Consider the following 20,250-nt stretch of genomic DNA (forward strand, 5'->3'; position numbering starts at 1 on the left):
TTTCCTCTCTTCTCCTCTGTCTCTGTCTCTCTGTGTCTCCATCTCTCCCCTCTCCTCTCCTCCCTCTCTGTCTCTCTCTTCTCTCCCTCCTCTGTCTCTCTCCCTCTTTCTCTCCTCTCCCTGTCACCTCTTTTCTCTGTCTCTCAGTCTCTCTCTCCCCCCTCTCATTTCTCCCTCTTTTCTTCCTTCAAGGCCCTACTAAAGTCCCCTCTTCAACAAAAAGCCTTTCCCATTCCTTAATCTCAGTGCCTTTCCTCTGCCGTTAACGCCCCCTCTCCCATTTGCCCTGACTATTTTCTTTGCACATAGTTGTTTGCACATTGTGAGTTTCTTGAGAGAAGGGATAGTACTTCACCCCCCCTCCCCACCCCCACCCCTTTGTGGTGCCTCTAGCTCTTAGCACAGGGCCTGGCATGTAGAAATGCTTGTTAACTGACTCCCTAGCACATGAGCCCTCAGTACTGAGCAGCTGACTGAGTGCCTCTTTGCCCACTACATTGTGCTGATTTTCAACACAGCTCAGAGCTGGAAGGGAACTTTCCCCTAATACCATCTCCTCTTCTTCCCTCATTTTTTTTTTAAAGCAATCGGGGTTAAGTAACTTGCTCAAGGTTACACGGCCAGTTATTTCTGGGTGTGGTGCTGAATATCTGAGCCCGGGATTTGATCCAGGTCATCCCGACACTGGAGCCAGTGCTCTTACTCGCTGAGCCACCAGTCTGCCCCTCCTCCCTCATTTTCAACCTCTCTTTAACCTGGCTCCTTCCCAGCTGCCTACAAACAAGTCCAGATCTCCCACATCTTTCAAAAAATACAAACGAGCCCTAAACTAGGTCCCGCCATCCCCTCAAGCTATCTTCAATAGCTCTCTAGCTTCTTACAGTCACACTCCCTGGGAAAAGCTGACTGACTGTAGGCACTGTTTCCTTTTTCTCACCTCCCATTCATTTCACAGATTCTTGGCTTCCTTCCCCATTCCACATCTGAATGCCCATCCCCAAGGTCACCAAACTTGTTATATTGCCAAGTAAATCCTTATATTTTTTGGAGGGCCATTGGGGTTAAGTGACTTGCCCAAGGTCACATGGCTATTTTTTTGTGTTAAGTGTCTGAGGTCAGAGAACCCAGGTCCTCCTGACTCCAGGGCTGGTGCTCTATTCACTTATTGATAAAGCCCATTCCATGTATTGCTAACTCCTCTGATTGCATCGTTTCTCATAAAAGCCTCCTTTAGTCCTCTGAGGCTGTCACCATTCTGGTATGGGTTCTTATCACCTCACACCTAGACTGCTGTGGCTGGTGTCTCTACCCTAAGTATCCCCTGTCTTCAGTCCATCCTCCAACAAACTATTAGAGAGATTTTCCTAAAGCCCTGGTCTGAATATGTTCGTCCCTTATTGATAAACCCCAGTGACTCCCTAATGACCTCCAGGATAAGATAGAAAATCCTCCTTTTGGCTTTTAAAGCCATTCATAACCTGGTCTCTTTCTACCTTTTCAGTTTTTTTTTTAAGGTCATCAACTGTTTATTATCAAGTTAGACTATTCCACAGGCAGTGTGCCTACATTTCATGTCAGAGCACAAGAAAAACAAGTCAGTAATAAGTATCCAGGGACCTCAAGCCTCTGAAGCCTGTATATTTCATCATGGTTTTCCATACCAGCTTAATTTGTCTCTTCAAAATCTTTCACAGCATCATACCTTCTATAGAAATTTGATATGCCCTTGGGGTGGGTGAGTCTGTTGGCTGGGGATCCTTCTCTCTCTGCTATCGTCCGCTCTCTAGTCCTACCTGCTGCAGCCCCTGCGGGGTCCCCCTGCACCGACCCATGTGGGCACTTTCCTCGATGGGATTCTACCATGCTCTGTCTCCTAGTGGATTCTGACACTCCAAAATCAATTCAGATTCACTTTTTAAAGTTTAATGAGGAGACTCACGGAGGAGCTTAGAAAAGTTACTGCTTCTGTTCCACCATCTTGGCTCCACCCCCCATGAAGGGAGCTTTCTTAAGCCCCCTCCAAGTACTTTTTAATCAGTAACACTGCTGCTACTCAAAGAAGACATTCTACCTCCCACTCCCTGCCTTCTCATTGGGTGTCTGCCATGCCTAGAATGCTCTCCTTCCCTGTCCCCTACTCCTGGCTTCCTTCAAGTTTCATCCAAAATCTTAATCATCTGCAAGAAGTTTTTCCTAGTCACCCTCAGTGTTAGGCCTTCTCTCTGAGATCATCTCCAATTTTATGTGTGAGTATATATATTCATATGGGCAGTAGGTGATACCATAGTACATAAAGTGACAGTCAGAAAGACTCATTTTCCTGAGTTCAAATACAGCCTCAGATGCTGGCTGTGTGACCCTGGGCAAGTCACTGCACCCGGTTTGCCTCAGTTTCCTCATCTGTAAAATGAGCTAGAGAAGGAAATGGCAAACCACTTAAGTATCTCTGCCAAGAAAATCCAAATGGGGCCACAAAGAGTTGGACATAACTAAAACAATGGAACAAAACCAAATATACTTATATCTAGAAGAAGATATGGTACATAGGTTTTTTGCATGTTGTATCCTCATTAAAATGTGAGTTTCTTGAGGAGAAAAATGGTTTTGGCCTTTCTTTCTATACCCAACATTTATCATAGTATCTGGCACATTGTTTTCGTCATGTCCAACTCTTCATAATCCCATGGACTTTGTTCAGGGGGTTTTCTTTGCAAAGATACTGCAGTGGTTTGCCTTTTCCTCATCCTGTGTGTCCCCATTTGACAGATGAAGAACTGAGAGAAATAGGGCCTAACTGACTTGCCCAGGGCCACACAGCTGGTGTCTGAGGCTGGATTTGAACTCAGATCATCCTGATTCCAGGCCCTGTGCATGATTCACGGCACCATTGAGCTGCCCCATCGGCACATATCAAAGGTTTCATAAATGGTTGACTTTAGCCTTTCCATTCAGTTCTGAAATGCATTCACTTAGAAAGCAATAAAAATCAACTTATTTTTATTTAGAGGTAAAATACATTATGAAAGTACAGGTGGCAAATTAGAGAGATTTAAAGAAAGCAGGAAACTCTTGAAGGCAAGTAATGCCAATTCTCAGAGAGAGGATAAATTCACCAGACCCACTTCTGACAGCAAATTCTCTTCAGGCTAATCATCCCTACCAGGTTTCAGTGAACCATATAAAGCTCATGATTATATTTATGTCAGGAGGGCAGCACTCATTCTTTGTAAACTATTAGATTGGTGACCCACTCCTCAGCACTCTCATTTTCACTGGGGCCATTTAGTATCCACCTTCAGTTTCTCATTATGGTGGAAAAGCTACACATCTCATCTGGTTCCTTGCTAAAAAGGGGCTGCAATGATAAATCCATTGAAGTCTTGTCAATCCTTATTTTTTATTCTCTCCTTCACACTATTGACCACCCCCTCCTTCTGGACATTCTCTGTTCTCTGGGTTTTTGTAACAATGCCTTCTCTTGGTTCTATTTCCATATGTCATAACATTGCTTCTTGGGCTTCCTTTGAAGGTTCAACATTTGTGCCCCTAGGTGGGCTCTGCCCTTGGTCTCTTCTTCTCTCTCTCTGCACTCTGTCTCTTGGTGACCTCATCAACTACCATGTGTTCAACTGTTAAGCAGATGACTCCCAGCCCTTTTTTTCTGACCTGAATCTCCAGTTGCATTCTCAATATCTCTATTGGATGCTTCTTGAGCACTTCAAACTCAGCATGTCCAAAACAACTTCATGACCTCATTCTCCAAACTTCGCCACTTCCCCACTTCCCAATTTCCATTGAGGACTCCAGCATCCTTCCAGCCTAAGAATTATCCTTGACGCTTTACCCTGTCTCAGTCTTATATGCAAGTCTTGTCCATTCTTGTCTTCAAATCTCTCAGACATGTTTCCTTCATACCTATGAAGCAGCCACTACCTTAGATCAAGGCTGATTAAACATTACCACCCATCACACAATCTATACTCTAGTCAAACTAGGCTGCTGGCTGTTCTCCTTAAACCTTCTGTTCTTTGCCTTTGTACAACCTGGGTCCATTCCCAGAATGCCCTGCCACTTCACCTCTATCCCTTGTAACCATAACTCATTTAAAGGGTAAGAGGAAGAATAAGAGGCCTTTCTAATCTCTTCAGTTACTGGTGTCTCCCAAACCACTGTGTTTTCATCTTGTATATATACAGTATAGGTAACCACCCTACTACCATTTTAATCCTGAGACCTTAATTAGGTCAGAATACATATTGATCAATCAATCATTTATAGACAGAAAAACGAAATTCAAAAATCTTTGAAAGTCATTTTATGAAGTGAAATGATACCAGGCAAGAAAACTGTTCCAACTTGCTAGGGCGATTTCCTTACATCCTATATAAAAGCATTGAGTTTGCTGGAAAAGAAAATTTCAGAAATCAAAACCTGTTGCTTCTCAGCACCTTCCTGGGGAGAAGTCACATAAAGGGGATAGAAAGGTCTTAACCCCAGCCTTGTCCAGATTGCCTTCCCACAGATTCCCTTTCACTGGGGAAGGGCCTTACAGGTTAGAAGTTGTTGGACTTCCCACCTGGACTGGCAGACAGTGGTATCTGGGTCAGAAACCAAGGACAGACTGAACAAAGATTGACCATGCTTAAGGAACTATTTCAACACTGGAAGAAAAGAATTTCTAGCAACTGAGAGCTGTGAGTTATCCCTTTATTACACGTGCTTTTTTTAAGTTTGAGCCCACTTTCCCTTGGATTCTATATGTACTTGTGGAAGTGAATTTCCCAAATATTTGGAGGGATGTTTTGTACCAATGTTCTTCGTTTTTTTAGTTTACATCATTCATTTCCACAAGATTTTGAGTAACAAATTTTCTCCCCATTTTTCCTCTACCCACCACCCCAAAACATCGATCCCACTGAATATCCCCTCCCCCAATCTGCTCTCTCCTATATCTTCCCCCATCCCCCCTCCGACTTTCCAATAGGGCATGGTGGATCGCTATGCCCCAGTGGCTATATATCTTATTTTCCAGTTACATGTAAAATAATAATAATATGTATTTTTCAAACATTTGATTTTAAACCTTTGAATTCCAGATTCTTTCCCTACCTCCCTCATCACCCACCCTTATTGGGAAGATAAGCAATTCAGTATAGGTTGTACATGTGTAGCTATGGAAAACATTTCCATAGTGGATATATTGTGAAAGACTAACTATATTTCCCTCTATCCCATCCCACACCCAAATTGTTCTATTCTCTACTTTGATCTTGTCCCTTTTCAAAAGTGTGTACTTCCAACTTCTCGCTGTCCTCCCTTCCATCATTCTCCCTCTTATCCCCTTCCCCCTTTCTCTCCTGTAGGGTGACATACCCTATTTAGTGTGTATGTCATTCCCTCCCTAAGCCAAAGTCATTGAGAACAAGGTTGACTCATTCCCTTTTGCCTTCCTGTTCTTCCCCTCCATTGTAACAGTTTCCTCTTGCCTGTTCTATATGAGATAATTTACCCCATTCTGTTTCTACCATCTCCTCTCATTATATTCCTCTCTCACTCTTAATTTCACCTTTTAAGTATCATCCCTTCCTACTAAATTGGTCCTGTGTCCTCTGTCTGTGTCTACCTGTACACATATATACACACACTCACATATGTATTCATACACCCATATACCCTCCAATATAGACATATGTATGTATGTGTGTGTGTATACACACATACACACATTTCTATTCCCTTCAACTGTTCTTATACTGAGAAAAGTTTCATAAGTTACATTATCATTTTTCCATGTAGGAATGTAAGCAGTTCAAATTTGATGAGTTCCTTATGATTTCTTTTCGCTGTTTACCTTCTCATGCTTCTCTTGCTTCTTGTATATGAATGTCAAATTTCCTATTGAAGTCTGTTTTTTTTTTATCAAGAATGCTTAAAAGTCCTCTATTCCATTGAATGACCATATTTTCCCCTGAAACATGATACTCAATTTTACTGAGTAGGTGATCCTTGGTTTTAATTCCAGCTCCTTTGACCACAGGAATATCATATTCCAAGCCCTTTGATCCTTCAGTGAAAAAGCTTCCAGATCTTGTGGTATCCTGATTGTGTTTCCACAGTATTCAAATTGTTTCTTCCTGGCTGCTTGTTTTATTTTCTCCTTGATCTGGGAACTCCAGAACCTGGCTATAATATTCCTAGGAATTTTATTTTTGGGATCTTTTTCAGGAGATGATCAGTGTATTCTTTCAATCTGTATTTTGCCCTCTGGTTCTAAATCATCAGGGCAATTTTCCTTGAGAATTTTTTGGAGGATGATTTCTAGGTTCTTACTTTGGTCATGGCTTTCAGGTAGTCCAATAATTTTTAAATTATCTCTCCTGGATCTATTTTCCAGGTCAGTGGTCTTTCCAATGAGATATTACACATTGCCTTGTATCTTTTCATTTATTTAGATCTGTTTAATAGTATCTTGATTTCTCAAAAAGTCACTAGCTTCTATTTGATACAATCTAATTCTGAAAGAATGATTCTCTTCAGTGAGCTTCTGAGATTCTTTTTTCCATTTGGCAAATTCAGCTTTTTAAGGCATTCTTCTCCTCATTTGGCTTTTTGAGCCTCTTTTGCCATTTGAGTTAGTCTATTTTTTAAGGTGTTATTTTCTTCAGTCAGGTTGTTGACTCTCATTTTATAATTTTCTTGCATCATTCTCATTTCTCTTTCCAATTTTTCTTCTACTTCTCTTATTTGGTTTTCAAGATCCTTCTTAAGCTCCTCTATGACCTATAAATAGCTTATTCTTTCCTTGGAAGCTTCTGGTGCAGGAGTTCTGACTTTGCTGTCTTTTTCCTGTTCCATGCTTTGATCCTTTTTGTCCCCAAAATAGGAGTCTAATGTCAGTTTGCTCTGCTTCCTTTGCTTCCTTTGATTGCTCATGTTGCCACTCAATTACTTGACTTTTGAGCTTTTTGCCATAGTAGAACTCTACTACAAGAATGGGGAGATTTGTCCCAGTTGCTGGGGTTTTCTCAGCTGCTGGAGCTATTAGCTGGGTGCATTCTTTGAAGCCTCCACACACTCTGGCAAACTGGTCACACACCCAAGTATCTCCACCCTAGACTGCAATCCAGATTCAAGCAGGTTAAAGCAAGAGCGATTGCCTCTCAGACTGGTCACTTGTCCCCTACAATCTGCAGGCCAGGAGCTGAAGCTGCCATGTGGCAGCAGCTGCATGGCCACAGTGCTTTAGCAGCTTCTCCCTCCATGGGGTAAAGGTCTGACCACACTCCTGAACTCCCTGTTCACAAAGTCCACACTGCACTGACCTCTCACTTTGTCCTTAGTATCTATGGGTTGATTATTCTGGAAGGTGCCACAGCTTCTGGTGATCTGAAGTCCCTCCAGCTGGTGGCTGGTTGTGGCCTCCCTGAGGCTAAAACCTCAGGCTCACGTGGAGCTGGACTTGGCTCCCAACATGCTTGCTGCCGGCCTGCTGGTCTGTCTTCAGCAGGAGGTTAGCTTCTCTGTGTCATTTTCTGTGTTCTGTAGTTCCAAAGTTTGTTCAGAGTCACCTTTTACATGAATTGGAGGAGGTGGAAGTGGGAGCCCTGCAGAAGTCCTGTTTTTACTCTGCCATCTTTCTTGTCTCTGCCCCCTACCAATATTCTTGTACCCCCTTTATAAATACCCCTTCTTTAAAAACTACTTAAGGTTGACTGATTGAATGATTTTTCAACTGATAATTTATAGGGGAAGCATACCAGTGAGGACTCTAATCCTAGCTATTACAGAATCACACCTGATGCTTCAGGGACCACTAGAGGCTTGTAAGAGTGATGTAACTAGCCAAATTCTTGGGACCCAACTTGTCTGTGAGAATGGGAGTTAGAATGAAAATCCCCAGAATTTACCTGCACCACATCTGTACTTAATTATCCATAAACATGCTGTATCCTTAGAATATGTTTTTTTGAAGATAGGGAGTGTCTCATTTTGTATTATATCTGCAAGTAGACAAGAATTTATCAAGTGCCATTTACATGTTAGGAACTAAGGTGATGAGGGCCTGAACCAATGTGGTGAGAGTGTTTGATGAAAGAACGGACCAAATACAGGTGATGTTACAGAGACAGAATCTACAAGATGGCAGCAGATTGGATATGGGGCAATGAGAGAGAAAGTGAAAAGTTGAGGGGCTGCGCCTTGGTTGTTAACCTGCGTGACTGAAAAGATGGTGGTGTCCTCACCCTCAGTAACAAGGAAGTTTAGAAGAAGGCTAGTTTTGTGGGAAAAGATAATGAGTTTACTTCTGGACATGTTGAGTTTGATATGTTTACAGAAGATGTCCAACAGGTGACTGGAGATTGAAGACTAGGTCAGGAGAGAGATGAGGTCTAGATAAGTAGATCTTATAATCAACTCTTTATTGATGGTAATTGAATACATAGGAATTGATAAGATCCCCGAGTTTAATAACATAGAGAAGAAGATTCAGGACAGAGCTTTGGGGGATACCTCAAAAACCAGCATTATCCCTGGAGTATAATAGCTTAACAATTGATGTTGTTCCAATCAAACTCAACATGTCTAAAATGGAACCTATATTTCCTTTCTTGTGACCTTTAACCTCTCTGGACCTCAGTTTCACTGTTTGTAAAATGAGGAGGTTGGATGAGGTAAACTTTGAAGTTACTTCCTTTTCTAAACCAATGAAGTGATGATATAATACTTTGCATAATTTGAATATATTTTTATATATTTGTCTGTACACATGTTCTATCTACCCAGTACTATGTAAACTCCTAAAGAAGTTTTTTGTACCAACCATATCCTAGTATGTAGTAGGCACTTAATGTTTATTGAATTGAATGTAATTGAATAGAGTGGCAGGCCAAGGAGGCACCAAATCACATCAAGGACTTATAGGAATTTCAGGAGGTCACAGAACCAGGAAGCACCATTGGGTCACTACAGAATAAAAACCAATATGCACATTTTGTTGGGGGGAAGTACAATCGTTCAATAAATTCATAGACACATGAGATCACTTGAAAAGCTAGTTTTGTTTTGTTCTGTTCATTTTTTCATACATTCTTCATTGGCAAAAATACTTGTGCATTTCAATGGTAGGTTGTTTTTTTTAAATTGCATCTGCCTTGGACACTCCTCAAAAGTCTCCCAAAAGTGAAGAACATGGAATTTCAGAGCTGGAAGAAGCCATAAAGATTATCTGTCCTGACTCCTTCTTACAGATGGGAAAACTGAGGTTCAAAGAAGGGTAGTAGACTTCCCCAAGGTCATATAGCTAGCTAGAGAGATAGCAATATCTTCCAGCCTATACCAACTTGGCCTAGATGGTCTCCAAGTTCTCTGTCTTAAGGTTTCTACTTGTCCTGGAAATCTGAGTCTAAGGTCCCTCCTGATCTCTCCCTGGTGTTCTGGGTTCTAATTTCTCTGTCAGCTCTGAAATTACATCTGTCTTCTAAGGTCCTTCCCTGACATTCTTTATCTACTTTCTCTCCCATCTCTGAATTTCTGTTTTAAGTTGTTTCCCTGTCCTGACATTTTGTTTTCCAAGGCCTCTTCTAGCTCTGACATAGTGTATTCTAAGTTCCTTCTCATCTCTGATACTCCCTGATCTAAGGTCCTTCCCAGCTCTGACATCTCCCATTCTAAGAGCTCCCCCAACTCTGACATTCTGTGTTCTAAGGGCCCTCCCAACTCTGACATTCCATATTTTATATTTTTTCTGGCTCTGACATTATCTATCCTAAGGGCCCTCCCAGTTCTGACAGTCTATATTCTGATATGCTATCTTCTATTTACAAAAATAACATCATGGCCCGGTGATAGTGAGGTTCTGTTCATACCACATTTGGTTTTCTCTTTCAGTAACAATACCATGCATCTGTTCCATTCTCTTCCTCACAAAGGTGATTATTGGAACTTGATCTCAGCATACTCAGTGCCAATATATGTAGACTCCTGAGGATTTCGGGTTTTTAGCTTTTGGAGGTTGAGGCAGGCATAATGCAGCTCTGGTCCCTCCTTAGAGGTGGGGCATGCTGTGTCAGAAGGTGTGGGCCTCAGGGAACTTTTCAATCTCAGCATCGCATCTGGAGTCTTCGGGGAGAGGAAATGGTGTCAGGATGGCTAGTAGGGTCCTTGGGCAAGAGGGTGGTTGGACAGGAACAGTTGGGGAAAAAGATAGGAAGACATTTCCATTTTGAGTGGCCAGTGGTTAGCCTCTTTCTTCTCTCCTGCTAGATGGGACTGCATCTCTTACATCTGAAGTATAGACCACTCTTTAAGATTTTTCATACTTCCTCACAGGCCACATTCAGAGTTGTTGACGAGTGACCCCTATTCTCCCTGGCCCTTGAAACTTTTCACATTGGTAACTCTATGACCCTTGGCAAGAGAGGTCCAGCTCTCCCATCTTAACTGCCAATTATGTGTTTGATGGTTTCCTCCCCTTTTAACAGGACATGCCCCAAATGTGGGGGTCATGAAGTTGGTAGGGACAGCCTCTGTGACTATGCCTCTAACACCATTCTTTCTATGATCTCTGGGAGGACTCCAGTTAGCCAGTTGTCATAATGCTGACATGGGCAACCCTTTTCTTCTTTAGATTGTCATGTCACAGGTTAGATTTTTCCCCCCAGAAAAGAGCTTGAGTAGTCACTAAGATAAAATAAAACAAACTCACAATGTGTAGAATAATAATAATAAATAATAATAAAGACAATTTCCACTTGAAGTCATGGAAGGATCTCTTGAAGTACTATGGATAAGGCAGAAATGGAAACAGTTATTCCCGAGTTACTCACAAGGGGGATGGCCTCCGCAGGAAGGTGCCTGTTACCCACATCGGCTTCAGCCTTAGATGTTTTGGTCCTCACCTCTGCTGATTTCCTCTTAAGAGTCTTCACCCTGATTAGATGCATGCATAGCTAGTGAGCAGAACTTAAGACTTGTTCTCTATGCCCTTCCTCTTCATCTTCCCCTTTGAGACCCCTGGTATGGCTGGGATAAAGGACTGGGGGGGGGGGAGTAGCCAGACCATTATTAAAAGGAAAGAGCTATTAAAGGACTCTGAAGATACCACCCATTGAAAGTCAAAGTAGATCAAGAATCATAGAATTTGAGAGTTGGAATGGGACCTCAAAGTTTTCTAGCCCAATTCATAGCTAAGCCAAAACCCATTCTATGATACGCCCAATAAAAGACAATTCAACCTCCAACTGAAGACCTCCAGCAATGGGGAACTCACTACCATACAAGGCAACTCATTCTTCTTTTAGACACCTTTGATAGTGAGGAAATTGCTTGTATGTAAAGCTGAAATCAGCCTCTCTGTTCTGTGGTGTAGGACCCAAAGAGAATAACTCTAATTCCTTTCCCCCATGACAGTTCTTTGGATATTTGAAGATAGCTAATATGAACTCCCTATGTCTTTTACTTATTCTTCATGCTAAGTAGCCTTATTTCCTTCTGATTTCCTGGTTTCCAGGTCTGTCATCATCCTAATTATCCTCCTCTAGACAGCCTCTAGCTTGTCATTGTCTCTCTTAGAATATTGCAACCAAAACAGAATATAATACTCTAGCCATAGGATGACCAGGGCTGAAGGCAAGGGGACTATCACTTCCTTCATTCAAGATCCTGTTTCTGTTTATGTAGCCAAAAGTTCCTTTAGCTTTCTCACAGTTATGTCACACTCTTAATTTTTAATAAGTTTAAAGGCCTATGAGTTTTTTCTAACACAAATTGCTACCTAGTTTTACCACCTTCATCCTGGACTGCTAAAATTGATTATTTGGGCCAATACTGAAGTTTACATTAATCATTATTCATTTTGATGTGATTGGACCATCTCATAACCTTTAGTGTTACTCTTCTCAAGGGCTTAAAGCTCCTGATTGATGGACACAGACCCAAGGAGATGACCCTTAGGGGAGAGGGGGACAGTATTTGGTCTCAGAAAACATTCCCAAGATATAAAACAATCCTGCTGTCATGTATTCTTTAGATTGGGAGTTAACCTGGGAGTTAAAAGGGAAAAATGATATATTTCTTAAAAATACAATTGTTTTCTTTTGCAATTCTATGTATTTTATGCATTTAAAAACAATATTCTGAGTGCCAAAGGCTTCCACAACACACACACAAACACACACAGTTAAGAGTGCCTACTTTAAACTATGGATTGGCCAGGGAAGTCACATTAGTCACAGAACCTTTCATGGGGGCAGAAACCCATGGTCATGGTCTTCCAGAAGCATATAACTCATTCCAGAGAACTCTGGACAGTCTCTTGAGTTGTGGTCTCTGGGTTACTCCCGTCCCTCTCCAGCCCCAACACTCACACAATGATAAGGAGACCAAGAACCAAGAGGCCAGTGACAGCAGCCCCACAAACAGCTCCCACGATCAGCATTTTCTTGTTCATTTCAGTACGTGGAGTAGTTCTGTCTGAATACAGAAGGGGTTGGCAATCTATAAATATTTATTTGACACTTCTTAGTCACTGTGCTAGGCATACATTCTGCCTTCAAGAAACTTACTTTCTATCAGTGGAAACAACATGTTCACATATAAATAGATACAAAATATCTGCAAAGTAAAGATAAGGTTTTTTTTTCCTCTCCCTTTTTTTGTGAGGGTGATAATGGAAAAAAATGGGGGAAATGGAAAAAAAAATTAGCAGCGTGGGGAGGTGGGGAGACCTCAAGTAAGAAATAATACCTGAGCAGAGCTTTTTATAAGGTAGAGATGGGGAAGGAAATGCATTCTCAAAATGGAGGACAGGCTGGCCAAACACACTACGATGAGAGATGAGATGTGGCATGTTGACAGTTTGAATAGGCTGTGGAGTTTGGGAAGGGGAGTGAGATGTAATAAGCCTGGAAAGGAAGACTGGAGTCAGACTGTGAAGAGTTGTCAAAGACTAACAGCAGACTTCTGACTGAGATGACAGTTCAGACAAACAATTTGGAAAGAATTAAGAATTCTGTTCAATGCAATGACCAGTCATGATTTCAGAGAACTCATAATGAGTCATGCTGTTCACTTTCTGAGAGAGGAGTGATTGTCTTAGTGAGCAGATTGAGATATACCCCTCCCATACCCCCAATATAGCTAACGAGGAAATTTGTTTTGTTAGATTATACATGTCCATAACAGGAGTTTTGTTTGTTTTTCTCTTTCAGTGGGAGGAGGAGATAGAAGAGAGAGAGAAGGTGGGTTTTCATGTGAAAATGTAATTTAAAAACATGTGACTGCCTGCTTTGAGGCTATTATACAATCTACCCCAACAACAATCTAAAAATAGCACCAGACCAAATAACGACCAAGAAGTCCAAAGAAAAATCATGGGAAAAATATGACTTCATCCAGTCTAGAACTGCATAAAATGTAAGTCAGAGGTCCATGGCCAGCGAGAAACGGAACCTGACAGAAAAGCTGGGCCAACACAAGTTGAACAAAATTAAAGTCTCCCAGGGGGTCTCAGACACTGGCCAGGGACATTAGAACTTGCTTCATTCTATCTCCAGAGACAACAAGAGTAAAAACCTTGGAATAATAATTTTTAAAATCCCAGAATGGCTAGAAATCCACATTCCTCTGACTTTGGAAACAGTCAAGAGTGGTAGTCCTTGGTGGAAATATTCAGTCTTAGGATACCCCAGATCTAAGGTATTGGAGGTCAAATGCACTGAAGATATAACTCGATGAATCTCAAAGAATCTCAGAGTGAAGAGACGTCTTAGGAGGTGGAGTTCAGTGCAAAAATACAAGTGAGCCTGGTCAAGACCACAGTAGGTCAATTACATCAGCCAAAATTTTACCAGAGAACAGAGACTGGTCCTGGCATGAAACATCCATCCAGAAACCAAGGCTGGAGCTATGTATAAGCAGAAGAAAACATTGACCACAATAAAGAAGCATGCACTTTGTTACACACAAAAATCCAATTTAAAAGAGGAGAATAATTCCATAACAACTACAATCATGGACCCAAAGAGTAAAAATGGATTTTCCATGAGTTTTGCAGAAGTCCCTATAAGAAATCAATCAAAAGATTTTTTAAAATGAAATAAAAGCTCAAGAGGAAAGAAATGGAAAGAGAAAAAAAATGTTTAGAACGTAAAACTGTATACCCTCCTTACATAATGGACTTGCTGGAAACTAGAATAAAACAAAAAAAAAATTCCATGAAACAATAAGAAATATCAGAAAATAAGCAAAAAGATTGAAAAATAGAAAAAAAAATGTAAGAGAAGAAAATACTATAAAAAACAACTGACCTAGAGACCAGGTCAAGAAGAGATCATTTAAGAAAAATCAGGTTCCCTAAAAACAACCCCTCCCCCCCCAACAAAGTTATATGCTATATTTCAAGAAAAACTTCCCAGATCCATTAGAACTAGAAAATGCAGTGAAAATAAAAAGAATCTACCTACCTGCTCTTGAAAGAAACTCCAAAAGCAAAACTCCCAGGAATGTCATAGTCACAATGCAAAGATTAGAAGTCAGAGAAAAAGTATGACAAACCATCAGAGAGTTCAGGTGCTAAAGAACTACAATGAAAATCATACAGAACTTGGAAACTTCTACGTTAAATGAGAGAAGATCTTGGTATACAGTATTCTAAAGGGCAAATGAAAAAAGCAAATAAGTAAGAATAACTTATCCTAGAAAGCTAAGTGAATCAGACTACTGGGAGAAATAGAAAGCAAAATTGTAATAGTTGTAGATCTCAATGTGTCTCTTTAGAAACTAGATATAATTAACCAAAATAGATGAATAAAAAAGAAATTAATATAGTATGGGAGGAAAAAAGTAAACTTTTAATGGGATAGAGATTTTTCAAGTTTTCCCAATGATAAGATCAGAATTTAATAGAAACTTTGAAGAAAAATCTAGAAATGTAAATGTGCAGCATATCTCAAAAGTCTTATCTGTCTATCTACATGAATTTGATAGAAATATATACAAATAATCATTCCATAATAGATAATGTTCAAAGGATCTGAGCAGGTAATTATTAAGGGATGGATGAAATCAGTCTTATAAACAGCTGTATTTTAAAGTTTCAAATTACTAACATTAAGACATTTGCAAATCAAAACAATTCTTTGTCACCCTGAAATCCATCAAACTGGCAAAAATGACAAAGAAATCACCATTGCTGAAGGGAATATGGGAGGATGGGCATGCTAATAATACACTCCTGGTGGAGCTATGGATTTTACTCAGCCATTCTGGAAAGCAATTTGGAACTGGTCCCCCAAAGTCACTAAATAGTGCATACCTTGGGAGCCATGATAATATTCGCTTATACCCCCTGCAAAGACAGCAAAGAAAGGTTAAAAAAAAAACCACAAAAAAGTTCATAGCAGCTTTCCAGCATTCCAAGAAAGAATTGGAAATTGAGGAGGAAATATAATGACTGAACAAATTACTGGAGATTAACACAGGTATATGTGGGTAAACTGAAAGAAAGGACATGTTTATTACATAATGGTAGAAGGGATATTACTAGAAAAGGATGTGGTTGGTGGTTTTTTTTTTTCCTTCCAAGTGTGGGAGAAGGTATAGGAAACTTGAACCTACAGCTGATTCCTTCCTTCTCCTGGGAAGACCTGTCAGGATGGAGAACCTTAGATGCCTCCTCAGATCCTTGTCTACCCCCACTTACATCTCCTCTATCCCACAAACAAGTAAACTAGCATCTCTGAAGAGGTGAGACTAGAGGAGAGACCCAGGCTCTGTCCCAGGGCTTCCTGAAGCCCCAGCATCTTTGAGTATGTCAGTCTGCTTGTGCAGGAAGAGAGGAGCCCAAGGCAGCCACCTTGTGAAAAAAGAAAGGTCCTCTCAGGAACTTAAACAACCCTGGGACCCAGGGAAGGACACTTTTGGTGAGTTCTGCACCTGGCTCAGCTTTGGCAGACCTAGAGGGACGGGCCACTTTGACGAGGCTGGGGATGTTCTGACTCTGGGCAGGGAAACAAGGAGGAAGTAACACACTCAAGAAGGCCTGGCCTCGATTAGTGAGGGCGTTGTGCTTCAGACCTCCTGCACAGACAGACCAGGAGAGATGCTACATGAATGTCGACGCTCATTGTGCTGAAAGAAATAGGGAAATTTTGGTTTTAGGGAATCCTTGGAAGACTTGTGTGAAGGAACACAGAGTGCAATGAGCAGAAGTCAGAGAACAATGCATGTAATAACAATGGCATTCGACTATGAGCTCCTTGAGAGCCAGGATTATCTTTGGCCTGTCTTTGTTATCCCCAGAGTTTAACACAGTGCCTGGGACTCAAGAGGCACTTCAAGTTTGTTGACTGACTTCCAGAAGTATAAAGAAAAATAACTTTGAAAGACTTAAGAACTCTGGCCAATGCCATGATTAAACAAGACTCCAGAGGAAGGAAAGAAATGAGTATTTATGTAATGCCTACTATGTGTCAACCACTTTACACATATTATCTCATTTTCATCCTCAGAACAACTCTGGGAAATGGGTGCTACTGTTGTTCTCATTTTATAACTGAGGAAACTGGTGCAGACAGAGAGTAAATGACTTGCCCAGGGTCACACAGTAAGTGTCTAAGGCTGAATTTTAACTCAGGTCTTTCTGATTCCTAGTACTCTTATCCACTGTGTGGCGCTTACCGAGGAGTGGTGCATTCAAGATGTGGAAGGAGACACAAATATGTGAATGTGGTGAATATATGGACCATGCTTATTAATACCAAGTATTTTTTTAACAAGTGATGGTACAATATGCCTCCAAACTCCCTTCCTCCTCCAAAAGGAGAAAGGAGAAGAAGAAGAAGAAGAAGGAGGAGGAGGAAGAGGAGGGTCATTGAAAGCTTTTTCAGAGTGCCAGGAAGAGAACAGAAAGGAAAGGAACAGATGGTCAGATAAGCAGGAAGGCTTTGAAAATAACATGTTGAACTTCTCATAATCTTTAAATAAGCAAGCCACAAGGAATGAAAGATTTGTGGTTTCATATACTATTCTTTTTTTGTACTCTCCTATTTACATGGAAATGATTTTTAACTTGTTTTTGAAGTTCACAATTTAAAAAAAAAAAACTCCTAAGCACAAAATAAAAAGTCCAATTGAAAAAATTGTACTTTGACCATGAGGTGATGGGACGTCCCTGAAGCTTTTTAAGCAGGTGGTGACCAGATCAGCCCTGTACTTTAGGAATATTAATTGGGCAGCTGTGTAGCCTGGAGAGGAGAGGGACTAGGGGCAGAGAGATGAATTAGTGCACTTTCAATAAGGCCCTGGTAGTGTCTGGGGACATAGGTGCCCTCTTGCCTGCAGGACTAAGCCTCTTGACCCCTTCCCTCCCGGAGCTCCTCACCTGGAACCAGCAGGATGCTGAGACTGTGGGTCCCATGCCGGTTCTTCCCCTCACAGCGGAGGCTGAGGGCAGGATCTGGCTTTTGTCTCCAGCTCAGGCTGCTGTTGGTCCAAACCTCTGAGGTAGTGGATACCACCTGGAGGGTGCCATTGCTGCTGTTTCCCTGCACGGGGTTGTCCCCCAGCCACCAGCGCAGGGAGGGGGCCGGCTGGGCCTGGACAGAGCAGGTACAGAGCAAGCCCTCCTCAGCCCAGGAGCAAGAGGAGTTGAGCAGCTTCGGAGGGTCTGTTGGGGAGGAGGGAGGAGATGGGAGCTTGTTGGAGAAAGCTCTTGCCCTGCTCACTTGCCCAGTTCCCACCCTACTGCCCCTGCCTTCTCAGGCTCTCTCACTCACACTGCACAGAGAGCACCAGGGAGGTCTTCTTAGATTTTCCCGGTTCCTGAGTCTGGCAGGTGTACTTTCCAGAGTCGCTTGGCCCCACCTGGTGAAGGGGCAATTTCACAACCCCAGGGACTGAAAGCTGGGAGGAAGTCAGATTTTGCTTTTCCTTCTTCCAGTTTAGGGAGACGGCCGGGTAACTGTCAGCAGTACAGGTCAGATGTAGGGACTCACCCTCCAAGACTGGCAGATTGGGCACATTTCCCAGGGCTGTGAGTACTGGGGAGAGAGCAGGCCCAGACAAAGTGATAAAAGACATCACGGCCCCTGCCTCCTCTTCTCCTCTCCTGCCTCCCAACACCTGTGCCTTGCTCCCTACCTGTCCAGTTTCCCTGGTAAACCTGAATGGTTGGCTCCTTGGGAGGATCTGTAATGGAAACGTGTTATTCTGGAGTGGTTAAATTTGGGACTTCTCTTTAGATGTTGGCTAGAACATAGCAGCCCTCTGTGTACCATCATCCCTCCTCTGGACCCCAGCTCCCGCCTCCAAAACCTACAGGTGACCTCGAGCTGTATAGTCCTGTCTGAGGTCACACCAGATGTCTTAAAGGTTACTCGACAAGTGATGTTGGTGCCGTGGTCCCAAGGTTTTGGAATGAAAGAGATCTTTGAAGAGGCGTCAGTCCTGGTGCCAGCACTCTGGAAAGAGAGGGCAGATCCCATCCAGAGAAAGGTGGGGGAATTCTTCCCCTCACAGGCCCCTGGCATCGTGCAGATCAGGGTCCCTTGGGCCCCAGCTCCCAGTGTCCCTAGGACTTGAATATCTGGCTTCTTTGTCAAATCTGGCAGAAGAGAGAAAGAGTGAGTCTCACCCCAAGGATGCAGTCACTTCATGGAATCAATGGATCCTTTCCCTGTATTCACCTCCCTTCCCCAGCTCTCTCCCTCCTTTCCTGGGCACTCCCAGATACCCCTAAGCCTTGCGTCACCTACCTGACACATTGACAAACACTGTGTTTTTAAACTCGTGTTTTAATTCTCCTTTCTCCACGCTGAGTATGTATTTCCCTGTGTCCGATTTCTGAGCGCTCTTGATAGAAAGAGTGCAGTCATGGCTCTGGGGGGTCTCAATGACGCTGAAGCGCCATCTAAATCTCCCAGATATGTTCCAATGGGGGTGATTGGTGGCTACCAGCTCCCTATTGTCTTTTTTCCTCAGGTACCAAAAGAAAAAGGTCTGGCTGTTGGCTTTGTTCTTCCCAAGGTAGGAGAAGGCACAAGGGACTTGTACACACAGGTTCTGCTGGACTGCCACTGTTTCATTGACAATGAGATGGAACTCTGCCTCTTCTTGGAGAAGCCCTATGGGGAGGGAGAAGCTCAGGGACTTTTCCAGGCTTGACGCAACCCCCCCCCCCCCATCGTCTAGTCCTCAACCACCTTGCTCACCCAGTTTCAGCCTCTGTCACTACTTACCCCCTGAGATGATAGGCAGCAGGAGCAAGTATACCAGCATCCCTGAAGAGGCAAGACAGCAGAAGGAATTCAGGCTCCATCCCGGGACCTCCTTCAGCCCCGGCATCTGTGAAAAGGTCAGGCTGCTTGTTCAGAAGGAAAGGTCTAAGGAGCCACTGGATGAAGAAGGAAAAGGGCCCAGTCTTCAAGGAACCTCACAGTTCTGGGAGCCAGGGAGGGGAGTTCTCAGAGTGTGCTGCATCAGGCTCTGCCATGACAAAGACCCAAGGGGATCCTTTAAGGCAGCCACAATGGGGAAGCTGAGGGTGTTCTGCCTTCAGAATGACAAACAAGGAAGAAGTAGAAGCAAATTGCTGCTGTAGGCAGTGCTGGCCTAAACTGGTGAGTAAGCTCCATCTGGACCCTGCTGCAGAGACTGGAGAGTGTTCACTAGCATGAGCAAAATGCAAGTGAATCTGTGGATGGGAACTGGAAAGAGGAGAGATCTCTTCAAGAAAATTAGATATAAAGGGAAAGTTTCATGCAAAAATGGGTGTGGAAAAGATCAAAATGGTAGGGATTTAACCAAAGCAGAAGAGATAAGAAGGTGTGATAAGAATGCACAGAAGAAATACACAAGACAGATCTTAACATCACCAATAACCACGTTGGTGTGGCTGCTGATCTACAGTCAGACGTCCTGGAGAATGAAGTCAAGTGGGCCTGAGGAAGCATTGCTACCAATAAGGCTAGTGGAGGTGACAAAATTCTAGCTGTGCTATTGAAAGTCCTGAAAGATGATGCTGTAGAGTGCTGCACTCCACAGGCCAGAAAATTTGGAAAACACAACAGCGGCCACTGGACTGGAAAACATCAGTTACATCCCAATCCTAAAGAAGGACAACTCTAAGGAATGTTTGAATTACCGAACAATTGCACTCATTTCACAAACCAGCAAGGTCATACTGAAGATTGTTCAGGCTAGGCTTCAGCAATATGTGAATTAAGAATTACCAAAAGAGCAGGCTAGTTCTCA

The 20,250-nt window shown here is 42.5% G+C and overlaps 1 protein-coding gene across 2 annotated transcripts; it reads right to left on the reverse strand.

Annotated features, from left to right (window-relative positions):
• Window positions 1-9,087: 9,087 nt before the first annotated feature.
• LOC138161845 (sialic acid-binding Ig-like lectin 13) lies at window positions 9,088-19,653 on the reverse strand. Of its 2 annotated transcripts, none has more exons than XM_069088844.1 (9): window positions 19,236-19,651; window positions 18,753-19,121; window positions 18,317-18,601; window positions 18,139-18,186; window positions 17,775-18,038; window positions 17,381-17,665; window positions 12,366-12,471; window positions 10,827-10,929; window positions 9,088-10,119 (listed from the first exon to the last, which is right to left on the reverse strand). In XM_069088844.1, exons 1-9 carry the CDS (start codon window positions 19,339-19,341, stop codon window positions 9,934-9,936), a joined length of 1,752 nt encoding a protein of 583 aa, XP_068944945.1. In that variant the 5' UTR covers window positions 19,342-19,651; the 3' UTR covers window positions 9,088-9,933. The 2 variants fall into 2 exon arrangements, with proteins under 2 accessions (XP_068944945.1, XP_068944946.1); XM_069088845.1 differs by having other exon boundaries at window positions 9,955-10,160; window positions 19,236-19,653.
• Window positions 19,654-20,250: the final 597 nt, after the last annotated feature.

This window comes from Petaurus breviceps, unplaced genomic scaffold, assembly GCF_028583685.1.
Source record: "Petaurus breviceps papuanus isolate PSGF00001 unplaced genomic scaffold, PetGlider_PUasm1.0 185, whole genome shotgun sequence".
Lineage (NCBI taxonomy): Eukaryota > Metazoa > Chordata > Mammalia > Diprotodontia > Petauridae > Petaurus > Petaurus breviceps.

Bases quoted from the DNA above. Each gene is read 5' to 3' on its own strand.
- LOC138161845 (XM_069088844.1), bottom strand. From the start codon at position 19,341: ATGCCGGGGCTGAAGGAGGTCCCGGGATGGAGCCTGAATTCCTTCTGC. The intron at 18,187-18,316 runs GTAGGTTTTGGA...TTTCCATTACAG, and splicing joins TATACAGCTCGAGGTCACCT to ATCCTCCCAAGGAGCCAACC. The intron at 10,120-10,826 runs GTGAGTAACTCG...CTCTCCCCGAAG, and splicing joins CTGCGGAGGCCATCCCCCTT to ACTCCAGATGCGATGCTGAG.